Source organism: Silene latifolia, chromosome 9 (assembly GCF_048544455.1).
Source record: "Silene latifolia isolate original U9 population chromosome 9, ASM4854445v1, whole genome shotgun sequence".
NCBI classification, from domain to species: Eukaryota; Viridiplantae; Streptophyta; class Magnoliopsida; order Caryophyllales; family Caryophyllaceae; genus Silene; species Silene latifolia.
Window position 1 is genome coordinate 17,444,211 of NC_133534.1, and position 20,997 is coordinate 17,465,207.

A 20,997-nucleotide genomic window follows, 5' to 3' on the forward strand; every position below is an offset into this window, starting at 1 on the left:
ATGGGCAGGTTTGGTATATTGACTGATGGTTTGTGCTTTCTTTGTGGGATTGTTGATGAGTCTAAAGCTCATATGTTTTTTGAGTGTGGGTTTAGTAGGAGATGTCTCAGTCTGGTTCAGATGTGGTTCCCTGCTCCTTGGCAACCTAATGTGATAGAGTGGATTATTCAGTGGAGATGCAGGTCTTTGTTGAAGAAACAAGTGCTAATGGCTGCAATTGCTGGACTGGTGTATCTGATCTGGGAAAGTAGAAATGTCAGTCGTGTTGAGCATAGAGTGTCTAGACCTGATTGTATTCTTAAGAAACTTCAGAGCCTTACAGCTTTAAGGGCGAGGGGCTTTGAACAACTTATGGGTAGTCATAGAGAGCATGATTGGTTTAAGAGTCATATTCTAGTTCATTAAGTGTACTAGTCTGGTTATGCATGGTTGCTGTATGGTGAAAGATAATGTAACTTGCTTAATTATTAATACAATTTTCACATTTCACCTAAAAAAAACCGAGTTGGTGGCGCCCTTATATGCTAGGGAAGGTCTAGTTAAGGCTCCTTAGTATATGGGGGTGTCACTTCAGTACTGATTACACAAAACAACACAGCTGCAATAAAACAATACTACAATCCAATCCAATCAACCAAACTCCATCACACCACCACACACCTGACTATACACTAAAGTGTGTAGTCCTGCCATAATACTCATCGCAACAAGTATTCCACACCGCCAGTGGGGGACCGCAGCCGTTCCCACCTAAACCCCGCTCATCTCATCCGAGCGATAAACCCAAGTTCCTAAATGTGCACATCCCTTCTGTGGCGGGTTCCACAGAAGGCGAATCAAGGGCATGAAGCCACTCCCGCAAGTGACTCCACTCAGCTGAGGACGCGCCTCGCAAACCACAGACAATTATACGACAATCACATTATACTATCAACAATCACCAATTTCAAATTCAATACCAATATTATATAAAATATGAATCAACAACATTAAACAACCACCAACACATTATGTAATCAATACTGAGTAGAAAAACCCTACCTGGAATAACAATCACAAGAGACCGTCACAACAACTAATCAGAACTTTTCCTCTACGAATCCTCCTCCTATAGCACATAATCATATAATTACCACCCAACCATCATAATACACCCAAATCTCCCTAATTATACCTAATTAGGGTTTAAACAAACTTATCAAAACATTATAAAAATTATACGAGAAGCTTACCTTCGACACAACGATCACAACGGCGTAAAGAACGAGACAATCAGACAAACAAAGCCTTGGGATTTGCTAATAATGCGATGAATGCGAAGCACGTAACTCTTGTCTTTTCTTTGAAAGGTTTTTAGAAGATTAAAAGTTATTAAGCAAAGTGACGGAAGCCCTTTTATATTAATCTCGCATTATTAACAAAACTCGGCTAAACAACCCGCAATACGCACCTACTCGATCGAGTAAGTGACTTACTCGATCGAGTGTCACACGTACTCGATCGAGTACCCATCAGGCCAACTGTTGTTTTGCATAAAAAGATACTTACTCGACAAAGTAAGTCCTACTCGATAGAGTACCCACAGACATAGAAAACCGTAGTATTACACGTGCGTCTATGGTTCTTGATACCACCTGTGAGGCTGACACGCCTCTAGCTGTTGAAGGTAATCACTCTACCGTCGAAGGTAATAGCTCTACCTCTCCCTTTTTTTCATGAAACAGGCGAAATACTCGTTCACCAATAAAAAGAATGTTAGAAATAAATTGCATATTTTGCCTCAAGGTTATGAGGATTTGTTGGTTGGGAAAGATCTCTCTTTTTTCCATGTAGGTTCATTGTCTTACATGAGGGTTTGACCCCTCACCCCTAAAAACTGTATCCAGACGGGAACTCCCCATGAAGATATTTCAAGGGTAGCAGAAGTTCCTCTTTCTTTTCCTTTATCTAAGGAGCTTGTTGAGCTTTCAGCATTACATCTTGAGAATGATAAGATGATTCAAGAGGACGTTGTTTCACAAATTGCTAAAAAGAAGCGGGTATCATCAGAATCCGCTCAAGTTAGCAAGATATATGCGGTTCAGTTCCGTTTTGTTGCTGTTAGGGAAAACAAGAACAAGAGTTGTAGACGTCAGGCAGATTGTTCCCACCGTTGAAGTCGTGTAACCCACGGTAGTATTCATACGAAGAAAAGATCTTCGGTTTCTGTCGATTTTTCTCTTTTTCTTTGCACGTACACCAAGGAAGTTGTAGCAGTGAAGAGGGCTAAAAGAAAGGAGACAGATCTATTCCACTTTGATGAATTTTATCATCCTCCGTTTAAGAAGTATCGTCTTACTTTTTCTGTTTTATACTCGTGTAACGTTGTTTCCATTAGTTGGCTTCCTAGTACCCTAAAGAACTTCGGTATCCCGAGATTTGTACTGTAATTGACTTTCTTTTATTTTAATATCAGTTTATCGTTGTAAAAAAAAAAGAAAGAATAAACTAGTTGGTTGGGACATAGTTGAGTGTTATGGAAATACTAATGTAATCGATTTGATTTTTTTTGTTAGCATATTTTTTGTTATTAGATTATGTTATAATCCGCTATATTTTTTTATTGACTAATCTATTGATATTATTGTGGTTTTAAGTATTCTAATATATACTTTAACTAGTAATATAATATTGGGTTCATTTGATTGATGATGACATGCCCATTTAACATGTGTTTTCTTAGTTTTCCTTTTCAGGAATAATCGATCATTTAATTTGCAAGTCTTAATAAAAAAGTATCGAACATTTGCTACCCAAGATTTAGAGTCGTTTGTGTCAACTATTGTAAAGGTGAAAGAATAGCATACTTGCAATAATAACAGTCAAGTCTACCGTTACGCTAACTGGTAACAGTAAGCTTGACTGTCACTTTTGGTCTGTTACACTTGAAGCAAATCTTTCAGTTTCGAAATTCTTTTTATAATCAAAATGGCATTTTTGTACCTCAGTTTTGAAAGATGGTTTTTAGCTTGAAATAATGAAGGGTGGTTCTTTGGAAAAAAGGTTATGATATTTTCCACTTCAAAAGCTTTCCTTAATTGTGCTAAAACATACCTTTGGTCTTTTGTAAATCAAAGTTTGATATTTTCTTTTTTCTATCTCAAGAGTTGTCCTCTTGTGATTATTTCACTCCTTTGTTTCTAAAAAAACTATCAACCATTTAAGGATAGTTACAAATCCTCTTTTCCTCTTTTTGCTTCTTAGAAGCTTGCTTCTTTTGGTGCAAACATAGGAAGGTCAAAGCTTTTGTCGCTTATCAAAAGTTTTGACTTGGAAACCCTAACTTGCTCCATCTTGAATGCCTTCTCTATAAAAGGAGCAATTCCCCTCATTCACAACTAAGACTTTTTGTAAGAATATCAAAGTGTTTTTGCAAAATCAGTTTTAAGAACTCAAAGTATTTCTTTTGCAAAAATCTTCTAAGCTTCAAGTGTTATAGTCCTCACCACTGTTGCTTTAATGTATTGTACTCTCTCATTTAGAACTGTTTGATATAATAAGATGTCCTTCTCAATTCTTTTAAAGAATCAGATTGAGGAAACTTGATCTTGTAAACATTCTAGTTAGAGTGTCGATTTCTTAGACGGAGTAGTCTTCGAACTCTTGTCGCAACCAGAGTAGGTTGTTGGTCTTTTTTATTGTAATGGTTTCAAGTAGTCGGAGTAGATCACTTAACTAATTAATAAAAATAAGATTGGACGTAGGCCCTTAGAGCGTTGGCCGAACCAATTCAAAAATCGTTGTGTTGATCTCTCGTCACTTTAATTCCGCTGCAATTTATTTACTCGTTCTTCATTTGCGTTTTTAGTTAGCAACAGTCTTGAATACTGTTACTTTTGGTCTGTAGCTTTCACTCCACTTGCTAAGACAAATAAGTAACGGTCAGAACAACTGTCGCTTTCAGATTTCAGAAACTTCCTTTAGCAAACGTCATACACTTCTAATTACTCAATTTATTTTATGTATCCCTTTGTTTCTCATATTGTTGGATCAACTTACTTTAAAACAATAGAGATTAAGTTGAAATCTTAAAATAGCACCTAATTCACCCCTCCCCCTCTTAGATACTTAGAATTCTAAACTCTTCATATAACCAACTATTTCACCCATCCATTTTTAATAGAATTGACCATTTATTTACCTAGATTAACAGGGAAAAGTGTCACGCCTTTCTCGTATGATCTACATCTCCTTCCTCTTTCCTTATACTAAAAAAATCCAGAAAAACCCGAAAAACTCACATCAAATCACCAAAAAATCAATCAAAAACACTCAAAACTCCCAATCAATCTAATTGAATCTACCAAATCGCAACAACTAACCTAAAAACAAATTATAGAGAGCCCTAAAATCACGCTTCTCATTTTGGATTTTCCTGTAAACATCAGCGGCAAAAATTCGCAAATCACGCTCATTCTCAGTAGCCCTAACCCTAAAACAAAAAGGGATTTGACATAGGAACAAGAATCTCTTACTAAATTGAATTTGGAAGATTAAAGCTCAGACAAAATACAGTATATGGGTTTAGCGGATTTTGAAATACTATTTGAAAGAACAAAATATATGGGATACGTTAGTTAGCTTGGGAGCAGGACTGAGTTGGAGGCATATTTTGAGGGTAAGCGATGAATTTGTGAACCTAGTAGGAGGGAAAAGAGGGACTGAAGCTGCAAAAGTCTTTCTGGACGGATGGACCTGTTTGAAGTATTTGCTTTAAAAGAAACTTTTATTATCCCATATTGGTAGAATAAACTAGGAGGTTGTCTTGGTCACTTCTTGTGTTATAGTACTAATATGCGTAGTAGTGAATGGGCTTTACCCTTATAGGCGTGCGTCATGCCTGGTCGGGGCGAGCCGGGTCGGACTCGGGCACGGGGCACGGGCTCTGGTAGAGCATCTACGGTGCGGGCCATCGAGTCCTTTTGGAAGTGAGATCGCTTATTTTCTATACATTTTTTGCACAATTTCCAAGTTTGATAGTTTGGTCTTCTATACTGGCTATTGCGCTTTTTCCATACGGATTTCTCACTCTTCTAAACTGGGTGTTGTATTCTTCATACTAGTTGTGCAGTCTTCTAAAAACAATTTACAAGACAATATTTAATACGCCTCTAGATTCTTCCTTATGTTCCTAGAAATACTACCTATTTATACCATTTCACAACACAAAAATCATTTTCTTCTCTCGTCTCTCTCTTAACACTTTCTATTCTTAAACTGGTATTTGACAACATCCTCATCCGAGTTTTTCGTACAACTTAGGCTCGAACTTCGTGTATCCCTAGGGCTGGTTGCCAAGAGGCCGTGTGTATCGAACGCGGAAAATTCTACATTAGGGCAGTGATCGTCACCACGCCACGACAAATTCTCTGCTATGTTCCGTAAGATTCATTGTTCATTATTATCGTAACGGTCATACCGCCTACAGTAAACACCATTGCTACTCCCTCTGTAACACCCCCATTTATTTAAGGGCCTGAACTAGGACTCCTCAGATAAATGATGGTGTTACCATCTCGGAAACCCGAGGCAGTAGATAACAAAGGAAAGAAGCACAGTACTTTATTATAGTGTTTATAGTGACATTACAACTGAAATTAAAATAAGTCTCCAAATACGACCAAAAGATGAGTCTGATAAAACTACTAAAAGACTAAGGTGGGCTAGGCACTAAGTCAGTCATCCAAGCTCTCTTCCCGGCCAGCTCCCATCAGTCTCTGAATACCTGTCAATCTGCTCCCCATTAATTGGATCATCACAGGCGTACACGAATACACGGGGTCAGCCACGAAGCTGAGTAGGTAATACAATAAACAGTAACACAAAACACATACTCCTCCATCACCAACACCGCCATCACAACTCACAACCCGGACAACCCAGCCATACCGATCCCCGGTAGACTATAAATATCGACCGTAGCCGATCTGCCATTTCCTTGTTGAGGACACCAGGGCAAGTCTGCGAGAACCCGCCTGGGCCTTATCACACTTTGTCATCATCACCACCTCCACCAACTCCAAGGTAATAATATAATAAAACAGTTCAACAATAGTACTTAACGGAATTAAATCGGACAATCAAATTATAACATGTAAATCACCGATTGATCAATCCAGTCACATAATACGATATCAAGTCCAGTGTATTCCCCTACCTCAAATAGCGATAAAAGCTAAGCTGCAGATCGAAGTACTCCACCCGAAACTCGCCACCTAAACATATACATAATATAATTAATTCAATTAACTATTCCCGTTCCCATACTCAAGAGCTACCATAAGTAGAAACCTTCCCAATTTAGAAATTACTAAAAATATAAGTTACTCAAAATAGAAAGTTTCCTAAAATGGGAAGTTTCCCAAAGTAGCGATTACCAAAATAGCAAGTTACTAAAAATAGTAACTTTCCCGAAATAAAATCCCGACTCAAAAGCTTAAATACATTATTCCGTTACCGCAACTTAATATTAACTCAATAATTAAACTAATAATGTACATAATGGAAATATACATATTCCCGACTCATTAAAATAAAAATCGCAACAAAAGACCCAAAATAAAAGAATCCAACCCGACTTCCCAACACCCCCTCTTCAACTCGCCTCAACTCTCCCCGTCAGCCACCAACCTCTCGCCGACCACCGGGCCGACACTGTGTCTGGCCTGGTCACCTTCCACCACCACCAAGGTGGTCGACCCACCCGGCGGTCGAGCCACCACCACCAACACCCCCTGTTCACCCGGCCCATGCAACCAAAACGCCCTGAACAGTCCCCTTTTTAACCCGACAGCCACCACGACACTCCCCTGCCACCTTACCAACCACCACCATTGCCACCACCGTCGCACGTCGACTCTGACACACGTGGCACCACCGATTCGACCTCCCCCGAGTCCACGGTGGTGCCACCCCTTTTCCCTATGTCTGAAACACAAACAAAAACCCCCAACCAACCCCGACACCTAAACACCACCACTGCAACCACCACCAGCAACGACCACCCCTCTAACCACCACCACCAGACTCGACTCCCCACCAACAACACATCCCACAACCCCACGACAGCCACAACAGTCCCTAAAAGACACATAACACAATTCAAAACAGCGGGACAGAAATGAAAACGGGAAATCTTACCTATGACGGCCGTCGACCTGTGCTTTTCCGGCCAGCACAACCACCCTCGACCCCTAGCAAAGGCTTCCCTGGACTCTTGGCAGACCCTACACCCTCCACACTCACCGGCACTCTCTCTTTGGCCGTGTATACTGCTTGAACGTGAATGGAAAGAGGGGTTGATGTATGTGATGTCAAAATGACGGTAGGGAGGGGAATAGGGTTTTAAAGGTGTATTAGGGTTTGTTTTTAGGGTTTGGTGAGGTAAAAAGGTAGGTGGGTAAATGGGTAACAAGTGGATAAATGGGTTATGACCCCTCGACCCAAAAATGCTACTCAAATATAAACCCGACTCATCTCGCGATATAATTTAAACAATTATTTTTACGCTTTTATCATTACCTTTACGCCACCATTAAATAATAAAACTCGCCCAAACGATAATAAAATACGGGGTATTACAGTCTTCCCCCCTTAAAAAGAACTTCGTCCCGAAGTTCGCTCCCATACCAAACATGTCATACGAAAATATAAAAGACATCTCGTATAACTAACACGGTCAAACACACGACTAGACTATATAAACACGAAATGTTACATTCTACCCTCCTAAAAAGAAAGTTACGTCCCGTAACTTACCTCAAGTGAACAGATGTGGATAACTCTCTCTCATCGCGGCCTCGGTTTCCCAGGTAGCCTCCTCTGCTTTATGATTAGACCACAACACTTTCACTAAAGCCGTCTCTCCGTGCCTGGTCTTTCTAACCTTCCTGTCCAAGATCTCCTTAGGCGTCTCGATGTAAGTCAACTGCTCGTCCACCTCGACCACATCATGGCTCAAAATATGCGAAGGGTCACTCAAATATCTCAATCGAGAAACATGGAAGACATTATGTACCCTGGCTAAAGCTGGTGGTAGAGCTAGTCGATATGCCACTTCTCCAACTCTATCCAGGATCTCATATGGCCCAATAAACTTCTGGCTCAACTTTCCCCGCTTCCCAAATCTCATCACTCCCTTCATCGGAGACACTCTAAGAAGTACTTTCTCCCCCACCTGGAAAGAAATGTCGCTTCTCCTAGCGTCAGCATAGCTCTTCTGCCGGTCCTGGGCAGCCCTCATCTTCGTCGAATGATGCACCTGTTCAACCATCTCTGAATCATCTCTGGTCCCAAAACTACCGCATCGCTCGATCATCCCAACACACGGGACTCCTACACTTCCCGCCATACAGAGCCTCAAATGGAGCCATCCCAATACTAGCGTGGTAACTGTTGTTGTATGAAAACTCAATCAATCCCAGTCTATCCTCCCAAGACCCGCCGAACTCCAAAACACAAGCTCTCAACATGTCCTCGAGCGTCTGAATAGTCCTCTCCGTCCGACCATCCGTAGCAGTTTGGATGAAAAGCGGTGCTCATCTTTAATCGAGTACCCATTAGTGATCAGTAACTCTGCGAGAATTTGGATAGAAACCTGGAGTCTCTATCGGAAATGATGTCCTTGGGTACACCATGCGGCTTCACCACATCCGAACATAAGCCTTGGCCAACTCGCCTTTACTCCAAGTATCCTTCATGGGAATAAAGTGAGCCGACTTGGTTAGCCTATCCACGATCACCCAAATCATATTGTTACCTTTCGGAGTTCGAGGCAACCCAACAATGAAATCCATGGAAATGCTTTCCCACTTCCACTCTGGCACATCTAGTGGTTGAACCTTCCCTTGCGGCCTCTTATGTTCACCCTTCACTCTACGGCATGTCAAGCATCGAGCTACGAACTCAAAGAACTTCCCTCTTCATATTCGGCCACCAAAAGGTCTTCTTGAGGTCCTTGTATAACTTATCTCCCCCAGGATGAACCGAGTAAGGCGTGGCATGTGCCTCAGTAAGAATCTTCCTTTTCAGCTCATCATTATCCGGAACACACCACCGTCCCCCAAACCTCAGACTACCATCAGCATGGATAACAAACCCGGAACCAACCCCGACCTTTGCTGTTCTATTGTCTTTGCGCCACTTCGAATTCTAGCATCGGTTTTACGTAGCTCTCGATCTCCTCATATAACTCGGCTCAACGGTCAAGTCCCCAAGAGTCTCTCCTTGCCGGATCACGTGAATTCCCATCCCCCATGACTCATTATGCATCCTCACTCTAGATCTAGCACTTTGCTCAAAGCATGGATGGATTTCGCTTAAGGCATCGGCTACGACATTCGCTTTCCCCTCATGATAAAGTATCTCCATGTCATAGTCGCCAATCAATTCGATCCATCTCCTCTGTCTCATGTTCAACTCCTTCTGTGTGTAAATGTACTTTAAGCTCTTGTGGTCGGAAAACACTTTGAAGGTAGCCCCATAAAGATAGTGTCGCCATAGTTTGAGCGCAAACACCACAGCCCCCAACTCTAGATCATGAGTAGGGTAATTCTCCTCATAGGTCTTCAACTGTCGAGAAGCGTAAGCGATTACCTTCCCGTTTTGCATCAATACGCACCCCAGACCCTTCTTGGAAGCATCGGTATACACCTCGAAATTATCATTCCCATCTGGTAGTGCAAGGATAGGAGCTGTAGTGAGTCGTTCTTTGAGGGTTAGAAACGCCTCCTCACAACTCTCATCCCAAACAAACCTGTTCTCCTTCCGCATTAAGGACGTCAATGGCTTGGCGATCTTTGAGAAGTCCTTGACAAACCTTCGGTAATAACCTGCTAGCCCCAAGAAGCTTCGGATCTCACCCACATTCTTAGGACTCTGCCATCTCGTCACTGCCTCAATCTTGCTAGGATCAACCGACACCCCTTCCTTGGAAATCACATGGCCCAGAAAAGCAACTTTCTTCAACCAGAACTCACACTTGCTCAGCTTGGCATATAACTGGTTCTCCTCCAAGGTTTTCAAGACTAACCTCAAATGTTCCTCATGTTCCTCCTCATTCTTGGAGTATACCAGAATATCATCGATGAATACAACCACGAACTTGTCCAGGTAAGGACTGAACACTCGATTCATCAGGTCCATAAACATCTCTTTGGCGCATTAGTCAACCCAAATGGCATGACCACGAACTCATAGTGCCCATATCTTGTTCTGAAAGCGGTCTTAGGTATATCCTCGTTCTTAATTCTCAACTGGTGATAACCTGACCTTAAATCGATCTTAGAGAAAACTCCGGCTCCACTCAATTGATCGAACAAATCATCGATCCTTGGCAAAGGATAACGGTTCTTGACGGTCACATTGTTCAACTCACGGTAATCCACGCAAAGTCTCAAGCTTCCATCTTTCTTCTTGACAAACAACACTGGTGCTCCCCAAGGTGAAACACTAGGCCGTATGTAACCTTTCTCTGCTAGCTCATCCAATTGCTTCTTCAATTCCTCCATCTCTTTCGGCCCCATACGGTAAGGTGGTTTAGAAATCGGCCACATTGTTCTGGCTTTAGATCAATGGAAAAGTCCACTTCTCTTTTCGGTGGTAACCCTGGAATGTCCTCCGGAAATACATTCTCGAACTCCTCACCACTTTGGAATCTCGGACACCTTAGGGGTCTCCGTCTCACTATCCCACATCGACACAAGATTAATGGTCCCCTTTCCTCGGACTCGACTTGTGGTATTAACGAGATATGAATTTGACTCTTGGCTTGACCACATACCCCTTATAAGACACCCTAACTCCCTTAGGTCCCCTCAAAGAGATCTTCTTCGATGGCGATCGATAAAAGCTTTGTACTTCCCTAACCAGTCCATCCCAGAATCACCTCAAAACCCCCAAGGGAAACTCTATAAGGTCACCGTGAAACACAACCTCTCCGATCTGAATTGGTACCCCAGTGTAGACTCTATCACAAGATACCGACTCCCCCGAATGTACCACTACCGAATCAACAATTCTATCATATGACTTAAGGTTTAAGACTACGGCATGTTCATGAGATATAAAAGAATGTGTAGCTCAGGAATCAAACAACACAAAGGTGGGTTTAGAGTTAACGGGAAATGTACCGGTCACTACGTGAGAGTCATTCTTAGCTGCCTCCTTGCCCATGGCGAAGAGCTTGCCACTTGACTTAGCCCCACTCTGATTTGAAGAAGCTGCTCCAGATTGTTTGTTCCCTTCATTTGCGGTCTTCGAAAGTTGGTGCTCCCACTCTGCTTGGCTCTGCTGTGATTACGGTTCGGTAGTTGTTGTAGCTTCCTTGGTAGCTGTTACTAGCTCTAGACCTCGCACCTCCCCCATAGCCAGACATAGGTGTGCGATAACTGTTATACCCAGACCCCACCGAACGAGAGCCATGAACCCGGACATAGGTGCCCTGTATCCACGGGCCCGATTCGCCCCGGATGATCGGCATTCAAACCTCTTGTGTCTGTCTTTCCACAGCCAAAACAAGTAAGCCCCAGAACTACCTCCCCCCGCCGGTGCCCCCCGAAGCCGCCTCCACTCGAGCTCTCATACCCCCCAGGGCACCGTTAGTGGAGTACCCACCATATCTGCCCGAACTCGCTTCTTTTCCCAGTATTATCGCTTGTGGTCTCCGCTTCCTTTTCTCGGCCTTGCCTTTCTTATCGGCCTTGATCTGTTCGAGAGTCTTTCAGCAGCACCAGCCCTCAAGTAAATGTCCGAATCTGTAGTGGGTGGAGCTGCTGTGAGCCTCTTCTTGATGTCCATAGTGAGTCCCCGCTCAAACCTCATAGCCATCATAGCTTCATTCTGCCCAAAGTCATCAATGTATGAGGATAAGCGTCGAAATTTCCGATGATAAGTCTCCTTTGTCATATCTTGTCATCTTGAAGGTGTCAAACTCCTCCCGAAGTTTGGCTTTTTGGAACTCGGGCATAAACTCATTCTTTGAAGCTCTTGGAATTCCAACCAAGATACGTGTCCCGTCTCAAGATCCCTAGCAACCTCTCGTATCTCCACCTTGTTCCTGGTCCACGTCCACCGGCTGTGGCCCTAAGATAGTGGGCGACTTGATCCACTGCAGCTCTTAGGACATGCTAACAGTTCAAGCAGTTGGTGAACTCTCTACACCATTCCCCAAAGAATCGTGGTTCTCCCTCTCCAGTGAATTTTGTGGGGTTATGCCTTGCCACAATGGTACTCATCTTTCCGGATCAATCGTTTGGCCTTTAGGGCCTCATTCTCGGCTCGGAGCCTATCCAACTCCGCTTGGATGTCGTTAGCGGTATCCCTTCTCGGAGGCATGTCTATAAAAATCAAGAGAGTTAGTGATGTTCCCTGCAACACTAGAATTACTTAGTCAATTCTACCCTACATATCTAGCTAGCATGGTTCAGGGATCACATAACCGCATATCACTAGACATAACATCCATCCTAAATTCTTAAGCATCATGTACATAAATATCTCACTTCCTTATTATGCAAATTCTTGCCTTTGAATCACCATTAACACATGTATACTTATACTAACTGTATATCACCTTGCCTAATTCTCACATCATGGAATAGTTTTTCATGTTCAATATCACACAACTCTCCTACTCTACCCTTTTCTCTCGTATAGTCTCAAGGTACCCGGGTCAAACTGAGAGGGCCGATGGTTCGGTGTGAGGGGGCCCCTAACTCATCCCTTGCCTTTAGTGTGCTCCTAACAGTTCTATCCCGGGGTTCATTTTATTTGACTCTTCCTACGTTCATTAGATTCATTGGTTTAGGCCTGAGGATCGTTCGCTCTGATACCACTTTGTAACACCCCCATTTATTTAAGGGCCTGAACTAGGACTCCTCAGATAAATGATGGTGTTACCATCTCGGAAACCCGAGGCAGTAGATAACAAAGGAAAGAAGCACAGTACTTTATTATAGTGTTTATAGTGACATTACAACTGAAATTAAAATAAGTCTCCAAATACGACCAAAAGATGAGTCTGATAAAACTACTAAAAGACTAAGGTGGGCTAGGCACTAAGTCAGTCATCCAAGCTCTCTTCCCGGCCAGCTCCCATCAGTCTCTGAATACCTGTCAATCTGCTCCCCATTAATTGGATCATCACAGGCGTACACGAATACACGGGGTCAGCCACGAAGCTGAGTAGGTAATACAATAAACAGTAACACAAAACACATACTCCTCCATCACCAACACCGCCATCACAACTCACAACCCGGACAACCCAGCCATACCGATCCCCGGTAGACTATAAATATCGACCGTAGCCGATCCGATCTGCTCCTTGTTGAGGACACCAGGGCAAGTCTGCAGAACCCTTTGGGCCTTATCACTTTGTCATCATCACCACCTCCACCAACTCCAAGGTAATAATATAATAAAACAGTTCAACAATAGTACTTAACGGAATTAAATCGAGACAATCATATTATAACATGTAAATCACCGATTGATCAATCCGATCACATAATACGATATCAAGTCCAGTGTATTCCCCTACCTCAAATAGCGATAAAAGCTAACTGCAGATCAGAAGTACTCCACCCGAAACTCGCCACCTAAACATATACATAATATAATTAATTCAATTAACTATTCCCGTTCCCATACTCAAGAGCTACCATAAGTAGAAACCTTCCCAATTTAGAAATTACTAAAAATATAAGTTACTCAAAATAGAAAGTTTCCTAAAATGGGAAGTTTCCCAAAGTAGCGATTACCAAAATAGCAAGTTACTAAAAATAGTAACTTTCCCGAAATAAAATCCCGACTCAAAAGCTTAAATACATTATTCCGTTACCGCAACTTAATATTAACTCAATAATTAAACTAATAATGTACATAATGGAAATATACATATTCCCGACTCATTAAAATAAAAATCGCAACAAAAGACCCAAAATAAAAGAATCCAACCCGACTTCCCAACACCCCCTCTTCAACTCGCCTCAACTCTCCCCGTCAGCCACCAACCCTCACCGCCGACCACCAGGCCTGACACCAGGTCTGGCCTGGTCACCTCCCACCACCACCAAGGTGGTCGACCCACGCCGGCGGTCAGAGCCACCACCACCAACACCCCCTGTTCACACCCAGCCGCAACCAAAACGCCCTGAACAGTCCCCTTTTTAACCCGACAGCCACCACGACACTCCCCTGCCACCTTACCAACCACCGCCATTGCCACCACCGTCGCACGTCGACTCTAATACACGTGGCACCACCGATTCGACCTCCCCCGAGTCCACGGTGGTGCCACCCCTTTTCCCTATGTCTGAAACACAAACAAAAACCCCCAACCAACCCCGACACCTAAACACCACCACTGCAACCACCACCAGCAACGACCACCCCTCTAACCACCACCACCCGACTCGACTCCCCACCAACAACACATCCCACAACCCCACGACAGCCACAACAGTCCCTAAAAGACACATAACACAATTCAAAACAGCGGGACAGAAATGAAAACGGGAAATCTTACCTATGACGGCCGTCGACCTGTGCTTTTTCGGCCAACACAACCACCCTCGACCCCTAGCAAAGGCTCCCCTGGACTATTGGCAGACCCTACACCCTCCACACTCACCGGCACTCTCTCTTTGGCCGTGTATACTGCTTGAACGTGAATGGAAAGAGGGGTTGATGTATGTGATGTCAAAATGACGGTAGGGAGGGGAATAGGGTTTTAAAGGTGTATTAGGGTTTGTTTTTAGGGTTTGGTGAGGTAAAAAGGTAGGTGGGTAAATGGGTAACAAGTGGGTAAATGGGTTATGACCCCTCGACCCAAAAATGCTACTCAAATATAAACCCGACTCATCTCGCGATATAATTTAAACAATTATTTTTACGCTTTTATCATTACCTTTACGCCACCATTAAATAATAAAACTCGCCCAAACGATAATAAAATACGGGGTATTACACCCTCTCTCCCTTTCGCTTTTTCTCCAACACCCCGACGCCATTAGTGATCCTCAACCTAGGTAGCAAGGACACTCCTCCTAATTGGTGTTCCCGTGTTGGACACCCGTGTCGGACACGACACTCGTCGGACACACGTCAAAACTTGTCGGACACTTGTAAATCCGTGTCTAACTTTCATCTTTTATTTGGGTACATGTCCGACACGTGTCCATGGTATTTTGAGCCGTGTCCATGGTATTTGGACACACCTCCAAACGGAATCAAGTTGAATTTATGGTAAATGGCGAGAATTGTTATATGGTTGAATTTGGTGGGAAAATAAGTTGAATTGGAGACAAATGATGTTCTTTAGACTAGTAAAGAGATGTCGAAATAGATTGATTATAAGTTGGTTTTTGGTTTTGGAAATGAGAATGAGATATAATTAACCGTAAGTTTTACTTTCACTTATTTAAATTTAATATTCAATAGTTTTTCAAAAATAAAATCACACATATATAATTATAAAATATATATTTTATTAAATTTAAATGTCGTGTCCCATGTCCTAAATTTCTTGGGTTGCCGTGTCATATGTCCGTGTCGTGTTCGTGTCCGTTTTGGTGCAACCTAGTCCTCAACAACACGCCTTATTGATCTTCTTCTAATCACATCTTCAGATTAATTCTTCATCTTCCTCATTAATTTTTTTAGCCCATTTTGTTTCTCTTATATAATTCACTAGTTGAGATCCCGTGCTAAAGCACGGTATTTGTGAGAGTTGGATATACAGAGGCTAGAGCTCGTAAAAATTTAAAATATTTACATAAATGAGTACTTATAATAAATGTTGTAATGTACTAATTATAATGTTAGTAGTATTATATAAAAAAAGGTTATTATTCAAAGGATTTTTAGATTGAGTTATTTTTGTGTGAACCTATTTTTATTATGAAAAGTAATGATAACTGGTGATTATGGAACAACATAATCTAATATAGAGTCATTACTTTGTTATTGCATTGATCAGAAAAATTTATAGATGACTTAATCTTTTAGTTTTAGTTATAGGAGGATTATAGGGGGATAAGATGATTGAATTAGGTACGAAATGTATCTAAAGCGCATATTGACCTTATAACGGAACATATATAAACAGTATACGACACATCTAGAAGGATTATTTACAAACAATTAAAAATACTATTTACCTCCATACTCTTTTTTCTTTTATTTTTAATAGGAAAAATTAAAAGTATTGAATCTTACTCCATATACTTTATTAAGAACTACCCATATCAATAAGGATGAGATAACTAAAAAAAAAAGACAACTTATTTTTTTAAAAAAATGCAAATAAAATTGAAACCATGCAAATTTATTTATTCAGTATGGGTGCATCTTGTATGTCAATGATTAAAAGATTAATATATTTCAGTCAATATATTTCGTAGTATATAAGTATATATTCTCATAGGAAGATTTGGTAGTGTATAATATCGACCCCACTTTCTTTTGTACTATATCAATTGCGTTGAATTCGGAAAGAATAATTTAATTTGACTTTATAATTTATTGAGATATTTTATTATATGGCAAAATTTTTAGTAAATCAATCATCAGTTATTATAAATTATAATTTTAGCATGGGCCCATTACTATTATCCATCATTTAGGCGGGAAAATATTAAGTAGTTCTTATTCATTTAGTTTAGTGGGGATGAGCATTATACACATGGGGAGCATTTATTAACAATGATCATTCATCGTCTTTGAAGGTTGTCAATTGGTTCTAGAGAGTTCTCAATTACCAGGGTAGCTATAAAAACATGCTTTGGAATATTCATAATATCCCGGACAAGATTTGCCCAAATTTTCTTTTCTTTTTTGTCTCCAAAATTCATGGAAATACAGTCAATAGAAAAGTAAAAGAGATGTTAAGAGGGGTTAAAATATTTTTACTGACTTAATAGGTAGCCGGTCTACCTATTCTAACACAAAGGAAGGGTGAAAGTTTGGTATATTGCTAGTTAAAATAAATCAATACTATATATTAAATCCAGAAATCAAGGGACTTCAATGTAATTAAAGAAAGTTATACAAATTAATTATACTATATAGTTTTAAATCACTAGCACCGTGTGATGGACCCGATTAAGGGATCTCAATGCAAATATTATATAGTTTTGGTTAAAATTAAATTATATATAAACTTGGTAATTTTCCTAAACATTTGTAAGAGACTAAAATATGGTCAATTTCCTTAAAATAAAATAGTTAATTAAGATGGTCAATTTTCTTGAAATAAAATAATTAATTAAGATGGTCAATTTCAAGGAGACTAAAAGAAAAAAGATGCTTGGTAATTTTCCTAAATATTTATAGAAGATGGTCAATTTCCTTAAAATAAAATAATTAATTAGTATAAACATGCACACTTATGTTATTAATTATTATCATCATAAAATTATATATTAAATTTAAAATCTATGCAATTTTATTGAACTTTATAGTCTATTAGATGTATAGAGATGTTAATTATTTAACATACAAAAATATAATATAAGTAGGTTATAAATATTTCAAGTTAGATTCCATAATATATAATATTGCATAATTCTTTCGATTTGATTTAATGCATATATGTAATATATTTATATAAATATATAATCCTCTTAAAATTGCATGCCTAAGTAGTAAAAGTAATTTCGTCTTTAAAGAAAAGAATTTTAGTAACATTGGATATAGTTATATGATAGTAATCACTCATTTGAATAGTAAAAGTAACAATATTATTAGCGAGATTAGTGAAAGTGGTAGAAACAACAACGGGAGTAGTGAAATAATCAATATTAATGCAGCAATAGTGAAAGTAACAATAATTACGGCGGGAGTAGTGAAATTATCAATATTAATGCGGCAGTAGTGACAGTAACAATAATTACGGCGGGAGTAGTGAAAGTAACAATGATTACGGGCAAGTAGTGAAATGTTATTACTATTGTTTCATTAACAAGAGTAAAATATTAATAGCGGGAGTATTGAATTTGTCTCAAAATTTATTTCACCGTAATTTTAAGATAAAAATAGAAAAATATATTAATGATAAATTTATGGGTTATGCAACTTTAACTAATTTTATTTAATGAAAAAAAAAATTAATGGTAAGTAGAGGTAGCCCGGGCGAAGCCGGGCACCAATACTAGTTTTGAAGTATTTTAAGAAGCATCTTAATAATTTGAAGTATTGTCATTACATAACCCTTTAAAATATATAGCAAGAATTTACTTTAACGTAAGTAATATTAAGATACTTTTAAATTGGTTATTTCAAGTTTTTTTTTGTTCAAATACAGTTATGTTTTGTCGACTCATTTTTGGGTCGCGTGGTTTCGACTCGGGTCAGTTTCGTGTCAACAAAGATCGAGTCATATTCGGGCCAACTTGAGTCAATTCGGATTACGGGTCACATTCGGTAGTTGTAGTTCAGGTCAATTTCAAGCCTCGGGTCAGCCTTTTCGAGTCGGATCAGCCTTTTCGAGTCCGGTCAATCGGGTTGGGTTGGTTTTGTGTTGTATTACAACTTGGTGGTGTAGAATCCGAGCTCTAAACTAAAGTTTTTGAGTTTTGTTTTAAAGAATCTGAAATATATTGTAAAGTATTTGAACTCACACACTTAAAAAAAAAATTACACAAAAGTTCGGATAAATATATAGTGGTTGTACAAGCTTATTATAGAACTGGAGGTATAGACGTAGTAGGAGGGAAATGGAGGGGGAGAAATTTGGAAAGATCCATTCTCCATCCTTAAAGGAAATCAAAAGATTGACCATTCTCCCGCCGCTCCCTTTTCGTTCCCTTCACCCCTTCCACTCCCCAATTTTCATCCAAATACACCGAAGGGTATTGTGTGGAAGCGTGAATATCCCGTGTTGGGCCTTTGCTGCATCTGTGTCCACAGCCTATAATAGTACGATATTATCCGCTTTGGGCCAAGCTCTCATGGATTTATTTTTGGGCTGCTTCCCAAAAGCCTCGTACTATTATATTTGTTAGACACTTGTAAAGATGATCTTCCATCTTTATTCTATCGATGTGGGACAAGGATTTGCACCCTAACAAAGGTATTTAAAAAAAGTTACACAGACGGCTGAAAATGAGCAAAGCGACAAATCATTAGTTAAAATTAGCGCTGGCAAAACTAACTCGACCAATTAACCCGACCCGAAAAGGCTGGCCCAAGAGCGAATTTGGCCCAAACCCCAATCCTTGATGTGACCAGACTTGACCGAACCGACATGTACATGATCCAAGTTTTGGGACCCGAAACTGACCTGAGAAAACATAATTCTAATTGAACAAAAAAAATGAAATGACTAATTTATTTAAAAACATACTTAATATTGTTCTTTATAAATAAAAAATCAATTGACTTGAAAATGACTCGAATCTTAAATAACTCGGCGCGCTTAACCCGACCAACATACCCGAAACGATCAAATACGACCCGAATTAACCCGACAATATGACAAGCCTAAGCTGACACGATATGAATTAGTCTCACCTGAACCCAACCCAAATTGACCTGTTTGACACGTCTAATTAAAATGCTTTGCGATTGAGTTTATCCATGGACATTAAATTAGATATTTATACTTCACGAAGGAAATTGAAAATGAAGTGTTTTCTCCAAAGAAGATTCAAGTTTGGTGTTCACGGAGAATTGATTAGCTGAATTGGTCTTGTACGTAGAAAAAGATTTTTCATTTCAGATTATACGTTCCCACAAATTCTCGTTTGTGACGGGAATATTCGTCGCAAGTTTGCGACGGGTCAAGTACTACCATATGGAATGGATAAGAGAAAAGCAAAGTGTCTAGGAGTAGCAATCTTTTTTGTCTTATCTACCCACATGAGTAGTACTTGACATGTCGCAAGTTTGTGGCGGATATGCTTGTTACAAGAGAGACTTATTGATACGTTCCTATTAACGAAAAGTATATAGTCCATCCGTCTCAGTCAATATTTTACATTTGCTTTATTTTCCTCTCATAAAATAAAGCAAATGTAAAATATTCACTGGGATAACGAGAGTACTAATTGTCTAGGTAACGCGGACACTCCTCCTAACCAGCCGTGACCCGTCCCGTGTCCGATACCGTGTAGGACACGACACTCATCAGACACACGCGAACACGCCTAAATTTGTCGGATACCTATAAACGAGGAATGAGATGTCGAAAGAGATTGATTATAAAACGGATTTGACAGAAAAATGAGAATAAGTTATAGTCAAAGTCAATTTTTACCTTAAATTATTTAAATTTAATATCAACTATAAAATATACGGTGTATATTTTATTAAATTTAAATAATATATCCTGTATCCTAAATTTTATGGAATGTTATGTCAAGTCCTGGCTAACTGTCCTATTTTATCCAACTCTCTACCGCTCTACGTCAGGAAGTCATAATCCCTCTTTTTATTGCGGTTTCCATTTTAGGCTAAGTCAAAACAAATTTGTGGAGTTCTTTTTTTTGTTTTTTCAAAATATTTTTTTGGGCTCCATTTTATTTTTACTTAATTTCAGTTTAGTTCATACTATTTCGTTTAATTTTGTTCAGGTCCATAAGTTCAATTCAATCTTTTTGTTCTTTATTTCATTTCAATTCAGCTAAAATTTTATAAGATTAATTAATATAATTCAGTTGAGCTCGGAAAATTTTCAATACAAGTATTGAAACTCATTAATCCTCCAAAACACGGTCTCATTTTATTACGAAGTTAATACAAGTCTTTGGTTTTATGTGCCAAAACAAGTTAAACAAGAAGTATACTAGTCAATGGAGGACTTTAAACAACTAAATTTCATTATATTATCTAAGAGCTTTCACCCCAAATTTTAATTTGCAATCCATAAATTTTATTTCCTCAACTAAAACTAAAAAAAAAAAAAAAAACAATTGTAAAGCTATGGACAAGGAACAAGAGCAAGTTCAAGTCCTAGGT

The 20,997-nt window shown here is 39.7% G+C and overlaps 1 protein-coding gene across 1 annotated transcript; it reads left to right on the forward strand.

Moving 5' to 3' along the window:
• On the forward strand, nucleotides 1-405 carry LOC141600653 (uncharacterized). The gene has a single exon (XM_074420897.1). The coding sequence runs from the start codon at nucleotides 1-3 to the stop codon at nucleotides 403-405; it is 405 nt and encodes a 134-aa protein (XP_074276998.1).
• Nucleotides 406-20,997: the final 20,592 nt, after the last annotated feature.

Excerpts from the sequence above, each read along its gene's own strand:
- LOC141600653 (XM_074420897.1), top strand. The coding sequence starts at position 1 with ATGGGCAGGTTTGGTATATTGACTGATGGTTTGTGCTTTCTTTGTGGG.